The sequence below is a fragment of the Entelurus aequoreus genome, linkage group LG25 (assembly GCF_033978785.1).
Source record: "Entelurus aequoreus isolate RoL-2023_Sb linkage group LG25, RoL_Eaeq_v1.1, whole genome shotgun sequence".
Classification (NCBI taxonomy): Eukaryota; Metazoa; Chordata; class Actinopteri; order Syngnathiformes; family Syngnathidae; genus Entelurus; species Entelurus aequoreus.
This window is the reverse complement of record NC_084755.1, coordinates 42,365,618-42,382,038: the sequence shown is the minus strand read 5'-3', so window position 1 is coordinate 42,382,038 and position 16,421 is coordinate 42,365,618. Positions and strand designations below refer to the sequence as shown.

At 40.3% G+C, this 16,421-nt stretch overlaps 1 protein-coding gene across 1 annotated transcript in view; it reads right to left on the bottom strand.

Annotated features, from left to right (window-relative positions):
* Positions 1-16,421, bottom strand: part of cramp1 (cramped chromatin regulator homolog 1) — a gene marked incomplete at its 3' end in the record, with an annotated part of 54,378 nt that overhangs the window by 27,911 nt on the left and 10,046 nt on the right. The window contains exons 3-5 of the mRNA XM_062036662.1: positions 8,464-8,663; positions 8,249-8,402; positions 1,013-1,096 (exon numbers count right to left, since the gene is read on the bottom strand). Of these exons, the coding sequence (XP_061892646.1) occupies positions 1,013-1,096; positions 8,249-8,402; positions 8,464-8,663 (438 nt within the window). The remainder of the gene's footprint in view (positions 1-1,012; positions 1,097-8,248; positions 8,403-8,463; positions 8,664-16,421) is intronic.

Here is a 16,421-nt window from a genome sequence, read left to right as displayed (position 1 = left end):
GTGCATTGATTTCTGTTTCCATAGCAACGCACGTCCGACTTATGACAACATGCGTGTTCCTACTTCCCGAATCAAACGCAAGTGTGCTTTCTAATCATGGCAGACTTAGTAACAGACAACGAAGACGACTCATTTTGGACAAATTACAATTTACAACCTTATCTTTTTGAAGCTGAATATACCGAGGATGAACTGCTGCTTCTAGAAGCGAGCACGAAGGAAGAGTGAGACGTTGGAGCAGACGGGAGCTGGGAGAGGGGCATGAAAGTAATTTTGACGCTATAAATATGGATCTTGGAGACAACCTATTTCGACATAAATGGAGTGCTTACCCGAAATCAACAGGAAACTTCCCCGGCCAGCTGGAGCAAACAGATAACTGTCCATGGAGTGAGTCACACTTTACTATTGATCATGATACACGCAGCGCGTCATGCGTGTTATTACAACTACAGTACATACACTGTCTGGCTAGCTGTGTACAAAAAAAACATGAAATAATACTTTACAGACACTGTAACATGATTGTTCATGTTTTTCACTCAGTACAGATTGGTGTTCTATGACAGTGTTGTGTGTTATAAACTCAAACACGTCTCGTGTTGACGTAGAGGCTAGCTTATCTCTTGCAGTAGATAGCTTTCACGGCTAATACCGTAGCATGATAGTACACTAGAAAAAGAGTTCCTCCTCTTACAGTAACAATGTTGTACTGTTTGTTATTATACAGATTACAAAACGTAATGTTGATGCTTTTTGAATATATTTTTAAAGTGATTTAGTGGTAGAACTGATTGCTAACATTAGCTGCAATGCTAGCAACCTCAAACGAGGCGATGTTGACTTGTTAGAATGCAAAAAAAACAACTTTTGTCTTCTTGTCTCTCATAATGATTGTGAACAATAGGCACCATTTCAAATAGAGTGCATTTATGTCTGCAAAGCACTTTATAGATCCAGTTTGATATGCATTGCATGCCTCATGTCCCACACCAACAGCAGCTTGACTTACGTCCTCCAACTTTCTTGCGTAGCTCGGCATAGCAGATGAGCCCATACAGCTCCTGGGAGGACTTCTTCAGCACTCGGGTGTACACTGAGGAGGAGAGGATGACAAGAGTCACCAAGCGGCTGCTACCAATGACTTTGTTCTTTGGAAAAGACTCATGGACATACCTGTCAAAATGACACAATTGGGACAAAAGGTGAATATTCTGAATGTAGGCTAGAATATTTTCCTTAAAGAAAGAGCACTGACATTGTCAACTAAATATGACAATATGGTTGGTTTTTCTGTCTTGCCTCTGGTGAGGGCGGTCACATTTTTTCCGCTCCCTCTTCTCCCAGCTTGCTCTCTTTGTTTTTGTCTTGTTTGAACTTTTTTCAAGCCTCATTCTTTGCGCTGTCCTCAAATCTAAACATCAGACATGGATATGATCAGCTGGACTCTCCACGCAATTGACAAAATCTTTTCACGAGGAAAAGAGGTTCTGGGGAGCCTGGCTGCCCTGATGGAACCATTGCTGCGGGGTACGTGAGCCTGGCTGCTCTGATGGAACCATTGCTGCGGGGTACGTGAGCCTGGCTGCCCTGATGGAACCATTGCTGCGGGGTACGTGAGAGATTCCTGGGATAAATGGAGAATCATGTGCCTCTCAGTCCTTTCCATCGAGGACATGGAAGACATCTACCTATTTGGAAGCGTGATCGCGGGGCACCTGCTGATTGGGCTGGGCATTGCTCTGGTGTATCGTCAAATTCGTAAGACGATGGCAGCCACTCAAGGAGCCCAAGGGCTGTTGGTCGCAATGGATGGTTTGGGCAGGGCTGTGGGAACATAGACTGTGGCGATTTCTGAACTGAATCGCAAGATGAAACACATCATGGAGAAGCTTGCTGAAAAGGAAAATTGAATTGAATTTGCGAGCACCCAGCATGGACGAATAGAACAGACAAGTCATTGTTTTGTCTGCTCGCGGAAAACAAACATCCTAATCTACGATTTGACTCTCGAATGGCCTTGACGCTGTGAAAACAGGACCAGGCTGTTCTGAAAAACACCCCCAAAAACACCTCAATGATGGACGCTTTTGACCTCCCTCCCTCCTCAACGACACCTGGAGTCGAACTTTTGCAGATCGGTCTCAGTCTATAAAAAACGTTACATCATCACACCCAAGACAATTAGGCACACACGCACACTTCACTTCACGCCTTCACCACCGCTTGTTTCCCCTCGGTGATGGTCGGATAGCAGCGCTTCATAAATAAATAAATGATAAATGGGTTATACTTGTATAGCGCTTTGACACTATTTCCACATTCACACACTGATGGCGGGAGCTGCCATGCAAGGCGCTAACCAGCAGCCATCAGGAGCAAGGGTGAAGTGTCTTGCCCAAGGACACAACGGACGTGACTAGGATGGTAGAAGGTGGGGATTGAACCCCAGTAACCAGCAACCCTCCGATTGCTGGCACGGCCACTCTACCAACTTCGCCACGCCACGCCGTTCATAGTAGGGGCCGCCTTCCAGGGCCTCAACTCCCCGCCCCTCTGTTGCGAGTTTGTCGTGATTAAATGTAACGTGTTTATGTGTGCATTGCATGGAGGTTTTTCCCTACCCCAGACTAGGCCCTTAGGAGCCCAGTCTAGATTGTATTTTTTTACTCATCTTTTTCCCCAGCGTTTGACCTTTTTCCCATCTTTTACGGGGCGCCTTGTGGCGACCCATCAGCGTTCCTGTTCTGTACACTGTTTGTCTCATCTTGAACGGCTTTGTGCTGAAAACAAAGTTTCGTTGTACTTGTGCAATGACAATAAAGACCTACCTATCTCTCTGGTTGGTGCTGAATACAAGCAGACATTAGGGTTGTGCCATATCAACTCAAAATGATGTCCATGTGTAGAGATTTGAATCCTCCAATGCAATGTGGTGTTAGCAAACATGTGTGGGGGCTAAGGTAGGAGGATACAATAGAGACCTTGATCGTAAACAGGGGATCAAGTATGTATGGGAGGGATGTAAATATCACAATACAACATTATGATATTATTGTGGCATATTATTGTGGCATATGTCCAAATGAGTGTCTCAAATGAAATGTTTAGGACAAACACACTTGAACACCAATATAATGCTCAAATCATATTTATTACTACAAACATGCTGTTCAAGCAAGTATTACAAAGACTTTAAAGTGACAATAATGTTCACTTTAGGGTCTTCCCTTTGACTTTCTGAGATGCAGTGTCCTCTGTAGTGGACATTTTTTCCCCACATCAGTTTGGAAAATGCAGCTTCTCAAAAAGGTTTTAACTTGTAATAGTGTAAATACTTCACAAATAGCAAATGTCTTTTCTGGGTGATGGTTTATCAAGTAGCTTCAGCAGGTGCTTGCCCATATTTTATTGTCACTAAATCTTTTTTGTTTGTGTTTATTGTTTACAAACTCAGGAAATAAGACCCTGGACATAGAGGCCAAACACCCAAGGATTGAAATCAGATCCATTAGTCGTTTTGGATTATGTTTAGGTATGTAACCATTCCATGGCTGTATTTTGCTCCAAGTGTTAAACAAGTGGATAAACTTTGAGCAATGAAGTGAAACCATCCTGTGTTTAGAATTGCCATCAAAAATCCAATTATTCAATGCTCATGAAAATGTCAAATATCAGTGACAGTATTAGTATGACCAATGTAACTTTTCTTATTGAAATGTGTAGCATCACCCAAAACTAATCTCAAGTACTGAGACAACAGAAGAATATGTGCTTATTAAATCGTACTATGGGGACGGCGTGGTGCCGTTGGGAGAGTGGCCGTGCCAGCAACCTGAGGGTTCCTGGTTCAATCCCCAGCTTCTACCAACCTGGTCACGTTCATTGTGTCCTTGAGCAAGACACTTCACCCTTGCTCCTGATGGGTCGTGGTTAGGGCCTTGCATGGCAGCTCCCGCCATCAATGTGTGAATGTGGAAATAGTGTCAAAGCGCTTTGAGTACCTTGAAAGTAGAAAAGCGCTATACAAGTATAACCCATTTATCATTTACATTTACTACAAAAGCCAGAAGCAGTGAAGTTGTCAGGTTGTGTAAATGCTAAATAAAAAGAGAATACAGCAAATCCTTTTCAACTTATATTCAATTGAATAGACTGCAAAGACAAGATATTTCATGTTCACACTGAGAAACTTTGGTATTTTTTGCAAATATTAGCTCATTTGGAAATTGATGCCTACAACATGTTTCAAAAAAGCTGGCACAAGTGGCAAAAAAGAGTGATAAAGTTGAGGAATGCTCATCAAAGACTTATTTGGAACATCCCACAGGTGAACAGGCTAAATGGGAACAGGTGGGTGCCATGATTGGGTATAAAAGCAGCTTCCATGAAATGCTCAGTCATTCACCAACAAGGACGGGGCGAGGGTCACCACTTTGTCAACAAATGCCTGAGCAAATTGTTGAAGAACAACATTTCTCAACAAGGAATTTAGGGATTTCACCATCTACGCTCCGTAATATCATCAAAAGGTTCAGAGAATCTAGAGAAATGACTGCAGGTAAGCCATGATATTACACACCTTGGATCCCTCAGGCCGTACTGCATCAAAAAGCCACATCAGTGTGTAAAGGATATCACCACATGGGCTCAGGAACACTTCAGAAAACCACTGTCAGTAACTACAGTTGGTCACTACATCTGTAAGTGCAAGTTAAAACTCTACTATGCAAAGCCAAAGCCATTTATCAACAACACCCAGAAACACTCCGCTGGGCCCGAGCTCATCTAAGATGGACTGATGCAAAGTGGAAAAGTGTTCTGACGAATCCACATTTCAAATGTTTTTTTGGAAACTGTGGAGGTCGTGTCCTCTGGACCAAAGAGGAAAAGAATCATCCGGACTGTTCTAGGCACAAAGTGTAGAAGGCAGCATGTGTGATGGTATGGGGGTGTATTAGTGGTCAAGACATGTTCTAGGGTGAAAGTGTAAGAGGCAGCATGTGTGATGGTATGGGGGTGTATTAGTGGTCAAGACATGTTCTAGGGTGAAAGTGTAAGAGGCAGCATGTGTGATGGTATGGGGGTGTATTAGTGGTCAAGACATGTTCTAGGGTGAAAGTGTAAAAGGCAGCATGTGTGATGGTATGGGGGTGTATTAGTGGTCAAGACATAGGGTAACTTACACATCTGTGAAGGCACCATTAATGCTGAAAGGTACATACAGCTTTTGGAGCAACATATGTTGCCATCCAAGCAACGTTATCATGGACGCCCCTGCTTATTTCAGCAAGACAATGCCAAGCCACGTGTTACATCAACGTGGCTTCATAGTAAAAGAGTGCGGGTACTAGACTGGCCTGCCTGTAGTCCAGACATTGAAAATGTGTGAAAGCTAAAATATGAGAAGGGAGACTGTTGAACAACTTAAAGGCCTACTGAAATGAAATGTTTTTATTTAAACGGGGATAGCAGATGCATTCTATGTGTCATACTTGATCATTTCGCGATATTGCCATATTTTTGCTGAAAGGATTTAGAAGAGAACATCGACGATAAAGTTTGCAACTTTTGGTCTCTGATAAAAAAAAGCCTTGCCTGTAGCGGAAGTAGCGTGACGTCACAGGTTGAAAGGCTCCTCACATTTCCACATTGTTTACACCAGCAGCGAGAGAGATTCGGACCGAGAAAGTGACGATTACCCCATTAATTTGAGCCAGGATGAAAGATTTGTGGATGAGGAAAGTGAGAGTGAAGGACTAGAGTGCAGTGCAGGACGTATCTTTTTTCGCTCTGACCGTAACTTAGGTACAAGCTGGCTCATTGGATTCCACACTCTCTCCTTTTTCTATTGTGGATCACGGATTTGTATTTGAAAGCACCTGGGATACTATATCCTCTTGAAAATGAGAGTCCACAACGCCAAATGGACATTCACAGTGAAGTGAAGTGAAGTGAATTATATTTATATAGCGCTTTTCTCTAGTGACTCAAAGCGCTTTACATAGTGAACTTTTATCTCCACGACAATACATCGGCGAAGCACTTTAGCTACGGAGCTAACGTGATAGCATCGTGCTTAAATGCAGATAGAAACAAAACAAAAAAAAGCCCCTGACTGGAAGGATAGACAGAAGATCAACAATACTACCAAACTCTGGACCTGTAACCACACGGTTAATGCTGTACCGCCTGGCGAAGCCTAGCAATGCTGTTGCTAACGACGCCATTGAAGCTAACTTAGCTACAGGACCTCGACAGAGCTATGCTAAAAACATTATCTCTCCACCTACGCCAGCCAGCCCTCATCTGCTCATCAACACCCGTGCTCACCTGCGTTCCAGCGATCGACGGAGCGACGAAGGACTTCACCCGATCATCAATGCAGTCGGCGGCTAGCGTCAGCTAGCGCGTCTGCTATACAAGTCCTCCTGGTTGTGTTGCTGCAGCCAGCCGCTAATACACCGATCCCACCTACAGCTTTCTTCTTTGCAGTCTTCATTGTTCATTAAACAAATTGCAAAAGATTCACCAACACAGATGTCCACAATACTGTGGAATTATGAGATGAAAACAGAGCTTTTTGTATTGGATACAATGTGTCCCAATACTTCCACTTCAACCATTGACGTCATCATACATACGTCATCATACATACGTCATCATACATACGTCATCATACATACGTCATCATACATACGTCATCATACATACGTCATCATACGTACGTCATCATACGTACGTCATCATACGTACGTCATCATACATACGTCATCATACATACGTCATCATACATACGTCATCATACATACGTCATCATACATGCGTCATCATACATACGTCATCATACATACGTCATCATACGTACGTCATCATACGTACGTCATCATACGTACGTCATCATACGTACGTCATCATACATACGTCATCATACATACGTCATCATACGTACGTCATCATACATACGTCATCATACATACGTCATCATACATACGTCATCATACGTACGTCATCATACGTACGTCATCATACATACGTCATCATACATACGTCATCATACGTACGTCATCATACGTACGTCATCATACGTACGTCATCATACGTACGTCATCATACGTACGTCATCATACATACGTCATCATACATACGTCATCATACGTACGTCATCGTACATACGTCATCATACATACGTCATCATACATACGTCATCATACGTACGTCATCATACGTACGTCATCATACGTACGTCATCATACGTACGTCATCATACATACGTCATCATACATACGTCATCGTACGTACGTCATCGTACATACGTCATCATACATACGTCATCATACATACGTCATCATACATACGTCATCATACATACGCCATCATACATACGTCATCATACATACGTCATCATACATACGTCATCATACATACGTCATCATACATACGTCATCATACATACGTCATCATACATACGTCATCATACATACGTCATCATACATACGTCATCATACATACGTCATCATGCATACGTCATCACACATACGTCATCATACATACGTCATCATACATAGACATTTTCAAGTGGAAGTTTAGCGGGAAATGTAAAATGTCACTTTATAAGTTAACCCGGCCGTATTGGCATGTGTTGCAATGTTAAGATGTCATCATTGATATATAAACTATCAGACTGCGTGGTCGCTAGTAGTGGCTTTCAGTAGGCCTTTAAGTTGTACATCAAGCAAGAATGGGAAAGAATTCCACTTCAAAAATGTGTCTCCTCAGTTCCCAAACCTTTACTGAGTGTTGTTAAAAGGAAAGGCCATGTAACACACTGGTAAAAATGCCTTTTTTGCAATGTGTTGCTGCCATTAAATTCTAAGTTCATGATTATTTGCAAAAACAACAACATTTCTGAGTGTGAACATGAAATATCTTGTCTTTGCAGTCTATTCAATTGAATATAAGTTGAAAAGGATTTGTTGTATTCTCTTTTTATTTACCTTTTACACAACCTGACAATTCCACAGGTTTTGGATTTTGTACAACCATGCCAAATATCAACAGTAAATTAATAGTTTTGACAAAATAATACAACGGAATATGTAACCCAGCCAAATTGTTAGTATCATTTATATGCCAAAAAAGACATTGTTATTGCAGAATGCTGCGATACATATTGTGATATAGGTCTCGGCCCGTGAGACGTTCAATGCTGGGAACAATCCCGGTAGGGTGACAAAAATCCACTTACCATTGGCGAAGTCGATGTGCTTGGAGATCTTGTGCCAGGTGCGGTAGTAGAAGTGGCGGACTTGTTCCTTGTTCTTCACCATGTTGGCCGGCTTTCCTCTTTTCCTGTACTTCATTGCAATGTTGTTCTGGATAGCCTCAAAATCCTTGCCATGCTAGGGAGGAGAACATGTGAGGAGGACTGTATGGTGACCAGGGTTGGCTTCTCGCCGCTACCTCATAGAGCCCCTCGAAGAAGCTGTTTTTGTCCTCCGCGCTCCAAGACTCCCACTGCCGACGGGCCCTCTTCTGGTTCCCAGCTTGCTCCTCCTTCTCAACAGACCCTTGCCCCTTGGCGGTCTTGGACACCCCCGTAGAGCTGGCCACCGGTCCGGACTGTCCCAATGCCCCTTGGGAGGAAGACCCGTTCTCTGCTCCTATGATGCAAAAAAAAGGTCCATTTGTTAGGAGGTTTTTGCAATTAAACACACACAACCTGCAAAGCTTGGTTCTGGCAAAAAAACAAGAAGATCAATGTCTTCAGTACACAGGCCCAAAACCAACTCCAGGTGGGCTCCAATGGCCAAATTTAGCCGAGCACAACGGTGCCAGAAGGCGTCAAAACAAAGGCAGAGGGTGTTGCTCGCTATGCTTGACTAACCTCCATCATCTCTCCAAATAGATCAAGCCCAATATGACATCACTGCACATGTCCTAAACACTCCTAATATTCAAAGCAATATGACATCACTGCACCTAAACACTCCTAATATTCAAAGCAATATGACATCACTGCACCTAAACACTCCTAATATTCAAAGCAATATGACATCACTGCACCTAAACACTCCTAATATTCAAAGCAATATGACATCACTGCACATGTCCTAAACACTCCTAATATTCAAAGCAATATGACATCACTGCACATGTCCTAAACACTCCTAATATTCAAAGCAATATGACATCACTGCACATGTCCTAAACACTCCTAATATTCAAAGCAATATGACATCACTGCACCTAAACACTCCTAATATTCAAAGCAATATGACATCACTGCACCTAAACACTCCTAATATTCAAAGCAATATGACATCACTGCACATGTCCTAAACACTCCTAATATTCAAAGCAATATGACATCACTGCACATGTCCTAAACACTCCTAATATTCAAAGCAATATGACATCACTGCACCTAAACACTCCTAATATTCAAAGCAATATGACATCACTGCACATGTCCTAAACACTCCTAATATTCAAAGCAATATGACATCACTGCACATGTCCTAAACACTCCTAATATTCAAAGCAATATGACATCACTGCACATGTCCTAAACACTCCTAATATTCAAAGCAATATGACATCACTGCACCTAAACACTCCTAATATTCAAAGCAATATGACATCACTGCACCTAAACACTCCTAATATTCAAAGCAATATGACATCACTGCACCTAAACACTCCTAATATTCAAAGCAATATGACATCACTGCACCTAAACACTCCTAATATTCAAAGCAATATGACATCAATGCACCTAAACACTCCTAATATTCAAAGCAATATGACATCACTGCACATGTCCTAAACACTCCTAATATTCAAAGCAATATGACATCAATGCACCTAAACACTCCTAATATTCAAAGCAATATGACATCACTGCACCTAAACACTCCTAATATTCAAAGCAATATGACATCACTGCACATGTCCTAAACACTCCTAATATTCAAAGCAATATGACATCACTGCACCTAAACACTCCTAATATTCAAAGCAATATGACATCACTGCACATGTCCTAAACACTCCTAATATTCAAAGCAATATGACATCACTGCACCTAAACACTCCTAATATTCAAAGCAATATGACATCACTGCACCTAAACACTCCTAATATTCAAAGCAATATGACATCACTGCACATGTCCTAAACACTCCTAATATTCAAAGCAATATGACATCACTGCACCTAAACACTCCTAATATTCAAAGCAATATGACATCACTGCACCTAAACACTCCTAATATTCAAAGCAATATGACATCACTGCACCTAAACACTCCTAATATTCAAAGCAATATGACATCGCTGCACATGTCCTAAACACTCCTAATATTCAAAGCAAGTTGTGGGCTCAAGACTAAACTTTACAACTGGGCCATTCATCAAAAATAATTGAAAGACTTCTACCTTTGTAATTGTATTTCTACTAATACAGTGTGGCCTTAAAAGCAGCAGTGATTGTGTGGTCACACCACAGAAGAAGAACAAATAAGGTCCAGTCTTAGACTGAGCCAACAGCTTGTACCCAAAAGGAATTCCCTGTTAGTAGTTTCTGGCTACAATGAGGACGACCACAAGAAGTAGAATAGTTGTGAAGCAAAATGGAGGTAGAGGGTTCAATGATTTTCAGGTCGTGAGATTATTGGGAGTAGTCAGTGGGGTTGTCACGATACTGGAATTTCAGCAGTCGATACCGCTACCTGTGATTTCAACTATTTTCAATACTTGTTCATTGCTTGGATTTTACAGACATCGTGTTGTTCACGTCCCGACCAATAAATACACGTGGTGGTCAAGCTAGCTCTGTTCTCAATGGCTACTGGGCGCCATTCAGCCTTTCTCCAAGAAAAAATGCCCTATTTTTGTGCTGTTTTCGGCTGTAAGAACCGTTCAAATCACGAAAAGGATAAACGTTTCTTCAGAGTTCCTCAAGAAGCAAACAAGAAGAACGAAAGAGTGCAAGATTTTACAAAACAAGGCCAAGAAAAGCAGCACACACTCCAGTCCAAGAAAGCAGGGTGGAAGAATGCATGAGTTTGCTGTGATCACTTCGTTAAAGGTTTGTTACCTTTATTATTTCCCATTTAGGCATTATCTTGATATTATTTACATTCAAATTGTACTCCACATGTTTGCTACGAGTGTTTGGAAAAGCACCGACTCAGCGAGTCCAAATAAAAGAAATCAAATGTCAGCAAAACCTAAAAGAGTTAAGTTTTCCCCAAAGACAACAATCATAAATGAATCTTTAAGCACATACACAATGTTGACATCTATAGTTATATTTTGATAAACAGTCATAAATGAATCTTTCAGCACAGACACAATGTTGACATCTATAGTTATATTTTGATAAACAATCATAAATGAATCTTTCAGCACATACACAATGTTGACATCTATAGTTATATTTTGTTAAACAATCATAAATGAATCTTTCAGCACATACACAATGTTGACATCTATAGTTATATTTTGATAAACAATCATAAATGAATCTTTCAGCACATACACAATGTTGACATCTATAGTTATATTTTGATAAACAATCATAAATAAATATTTAAGCACATACACAATGTTGACATCTATAGTTATATTTTGATAAACATTGACATCTATAGTTATATTTTGATAAACAATCATAAATGAATCTTTCAGCACGTACACAATGTTGACATCTATAGTTATATTTTGATAAACAATCATAAATGAATCTTTCAGCACATACACAATGTTGACATCTATAGTTATATTTTGATAAACAATCATAAATGAATCTTTCAGCACATACACAATGTTGACATCTATAGTTATATTTTGATAAACAATCATAAATAAATATTTAAGCACATACACAATGTTGACATCTATAGTTATATTTTGATAAAGAATCATAAATGAATCTTTCAGCACATACACAATGTTGACATCTATAGTTATATTTTGTTAAACAATCATAAATAAATATTTAAGCACATACACAATTTTGACATCTATAGTTATATTTTGATAAACATTGACATCTATAGTTATATTTTGATAAACAATCATAAATGAATCTTTCAGCACGTACACAATGTTGACATCTATAGTTATATTTTGATAAACAATCATAAATGAATCTTTCAGCACATACACAATGTTGACATCTATAGTTATATTTTGTTAAACAATCATAAATAAATATTTAAGCACATACACAATGTTGACATCTATAGTTATATTTTGATAAACAATCATAAATGAATCTTTCAGCACATACACAATGTTGACATCTATAGTTATATTTTGATAAACAATCATAAATGAATCTTTCAGCACATACACAATGTTGACATCTACAGTTATATTTTGATAAACAATCATAAATGAATCTTTCAGCACATACACAATGTTGACATCTATAGTGATATTTTGATAAACAATCATAAATGAATCTTTCAGCACATACACAATGTTGACATCTATAGTTATATTTTGATAAACAATCATAAATGAATCTTTCAGCACATACACAATGTTGACATCTATAGTTATATTTTGTTAAACAATCATAAATAAATATTTAAGCACATACACAATGTTGACATCTATAATTATATTTTGATAAACAATCATAAATAAATATTTAAGCATGTACACAATGTTTCATCTGTTTTGTGGTGTAGAATGATGATAGTTCCAGATGTCTGGGAATGCAAGCGACGGATAATCCTTGATATCATTCCACAAATCTTTTTCTGATAAAGTATAGGCATCTATCTTATTGCACAGTTCGATTTCTTTGCTTGTATCTTCTTTGTGCAGGAAGATCAAGGCTCCTTGTGTACTCAGATACATTGTGTGCTGCTTGCCATCTTGGCTTGGTTGACCACCACTGCTTTCCATGTGTGGAAACACAAGCTCTAACAGGATCAAAATAAAAAAGTGGAAGCTGTGTACTTTTAAATCCACTATTTGTTTCCAATTGTCAGTATATCATAACGTGAGGTGACGTCACTGTGTGAGTTCTGATAAAATAAGCTAATAAAAAGGCTAATATTAGGGGTGTAACGGTACACAAAAATGTCGGTTGGGTACGTACCTCGGTTTAGAGGTCACGGTTCGGTTCATTTTCGGTACAGTAAGAAAACAACAAAATATAAATTTTTGGGTTATTTATTTACCAAATTTGCAAAATCTTCCACCAAAAGTATTTTTCTTAGTGTAATATTTGATGTGAAGTAATGGGAACCTTGGATAGGTCAATAATTCATAATAACATTGATTTTGATTCAATATTATGTTTTGAGCAATGACAGTTTGAAAGAAAAAAAAAACAGCTTTGTTTTATTAGTCAACATTGCAACTTTTTCTAAATTACATTTAACCTTTAAGCTTTTTTATTTTACTTTTGTTATGTTTTTGTTTATTTGAATAGTGTTTTTAGAATGTGCCGTGGGCCTTTAAAACATTAGCTGAGGGCCGCAAATGGCCTCCGGGGCACACTTTTGACACCCCTGCTAAAGATAATAAAAAATGTAATGTGATAAATGTATGGATAAAAAGCAGAGCCTGGCGACGCATGCGCGTTTATCATAACTCTCTCTGTCTCTGCCCCTCCCTCACCAATGCTGCTGTTTTGTTTTGTTTTTAACCCCTTCTTAACCCTGAACGTACATTGAAAATACCCTAACTCAAAATGTCGGACATCTATCGTAGCCCGTTAGCTGCTAGCATGCCGTGTGTTGTGCCTCGGCGTGCATTGTTTACACAACGTGTGTTACGCTACTTAATATGTCCGTGTGGAAACTCGTTCCGTACACCTCCGAACCGAACCGAAACCCCCGTACCAAAACGGTTCAATACAAATACACGTACCGTTACACACCTAGCTAAAACATATCAAAAAGACAAATCTTTGTTTTTTTTATTTGTTATTAGTATCAACATTTCAGCTTTTTCTCATGACATTTTGTCTTTTTATTCTATTTTCCCTTTTTGGCTGTTTTTTGTAGTTGTTGATTTTATTTCTGCAACGGCCACACTTTGAACACTTCTGGTTTACTAATTTCACCAGGAAGTCAAAGTGTACTCTCTGGGCTTGTGGAGGCGGAGCTCCACTCTCATTTGCGCATTAACTTCCCTTCATGACCGCTTGCATTTGATTACAGAATAAATGCATGACTCTTTTACTTCCTCCTTTGGTTCCACGTAGGGTCTGTGGCTAACTCTGCCACGTCTTTCAGGCTATGTTCACACTAGGATGTCTTCTCATCTCATCGTTGACGTGTGAAGGCAAACTGAGCGAATGCAGACATGACATCATGACGTCACGGCGGCTCCAATCCCAGTCCGTCTCAGTCATGGCGCATATGTGGAAATGTCAGGGATGGTGAGCAATCAAAGTCAACATTTTGTGAAGGGAATTCTTCAAAGATTAAGAAGCACTGGCAGCTTGGATGTCTGCTCCAAAGAACAGGGGTGGTGAGCTCCTAAAACATTTATTAACTATTTATTTTGCAAATGTCTATTTGGCAAAGAATTATAACAAGGCCAGAGTTGGATTTAAAATAAATCCCAATTTGATGTTGCCGAGACAATATATTTTTTTAGAACGATACCATCCGAAAGGACCGATTCAGTAACTTGCAGTGCCACTTTAAATAAATAGTGGACACTGCAGTGGAAAATGTTATTTCTTGTATGGGGAATGATCTTTAAATGGATACAAACAAGCAAATAAACAACAGTTTATGGCCAATGCGTTAATGTGTTATTTAAATTAAGTGCAAGCAACACTTGAGGAAATGTTTAATGTCCACATTTTCAACATTCAAGAAATGTTCAATAAAAGTCATTTAACAGTAGATTTACCTGCTACTTCTGCTGTTGTTTTTGAATATTAACATAATACAATATCACTATCAAAACATCTCCTTCAGGTTGAATTAACAGTAGATTTACCTGCTACTTCTGCTGTTGTTTTTGAATATTAACATAATACAATATCACTATCAAAACATCTCCTTCAGGTTGAATTAACAGTAGATTTAGCTGAGACATTTTAATCTATTCAGGTTAAAAGAGCAGTGGTTTGACCTGCCACTACTCACATTAAAAAATTAACAGCCACAGTAGCCCATAAAAGTCACAGGATCCCGAGGCGTTCCCAGGCCAGCCGGGAGACATAGTCTTCCCAACGTGTCCTAGGCCTTCCCCTTGGCCTCCTACCGGTTGGACGTGCCCGGGTGGCATCCTGACCAGATGCCCGAACCACCTCATCTGGCTCCTCTCCATGTGGAGGAGCAGCAGCTTTACTTTGAGCTCCTCCCGGATGGCAGAGCTTCTCACCCTATCTCTAAGGGAGAGACCCGCCACCCGGCAGAGGAAACTCATTTGGGCCGCTTGTACCCGTGATCTTGTCCTTTCGGTCATAACCCAAAGCTCATGACCATAGGTGAGGATGGGAACGTAGTAAGGCTGAAACGACGCGTCGACATAGTCGACGTCATCGGTTATGTAAATACGTCGACGCCGTTTTTGTGCGTCGACGCGTCGCATAATTACGTCACACTACCGTCATGGCGGAGCGCAAAGCAGACTGTGCGAGCGAGGGGAAAAACGCACGCCAAAAGTCGTCAAAAGTGTGGGAGTATTTCAATACACAGCCTACTAATGTTGTTGTATGCACAGTGTCGAGCGTAAATGGCCTAACATAGCAGCACAACGGCTATGAACGAACATTTGAAAAGAAAACCATGAACTAGTCAATCGTCCGCGTTAGCATACGTTGTCATCATTACACAAAAACATGAATGTGTCATTTGTATCTGCTAGGGGTGTAACGTTATGTGTTTTGTATTGAACCGTTTCGGTACGGGGCTTTCGGTTCGGTACGGGGGTGTACCGAACGAGTTTCTAAGCTAAAGCTAACTTTAGCTGCTAAAGTCTTAACAAGTTGCTTTGCTCCTTCTGCGGCTGCCTCTGTCTCAGCACGCAGCATTGACCCACCCATACAACCATCTGATTGGTACACACGCAGCATTGTCCCACCCATACAACCATCTGATTAGTACACACGCAGCATTGTCCCACCCATACAACCATCTGATTGGTACACACGCAGCATTGTCCCACCCACACAACCATCTGATTGGTACACACGAAGCATTATCAGCCAATCAGCAGTGCGTATTCAGAGCGCATGTAGTCAGCGCTTCAGGGTGGAGCAGATAGGTGTTTAGCAGGTGAGCATCAGGCAGCGGACTCTCCCCAAATGATAATAAACACCTCCCAGTCAACTACTAGTAACATCACTATGAGCCCGTTGACCTACTAGAAACTTAAACTGCAGCTCAGCTCACTCGCAGTCCTGGCTTGAGGTGAAGGCTAATTAGCTCTCA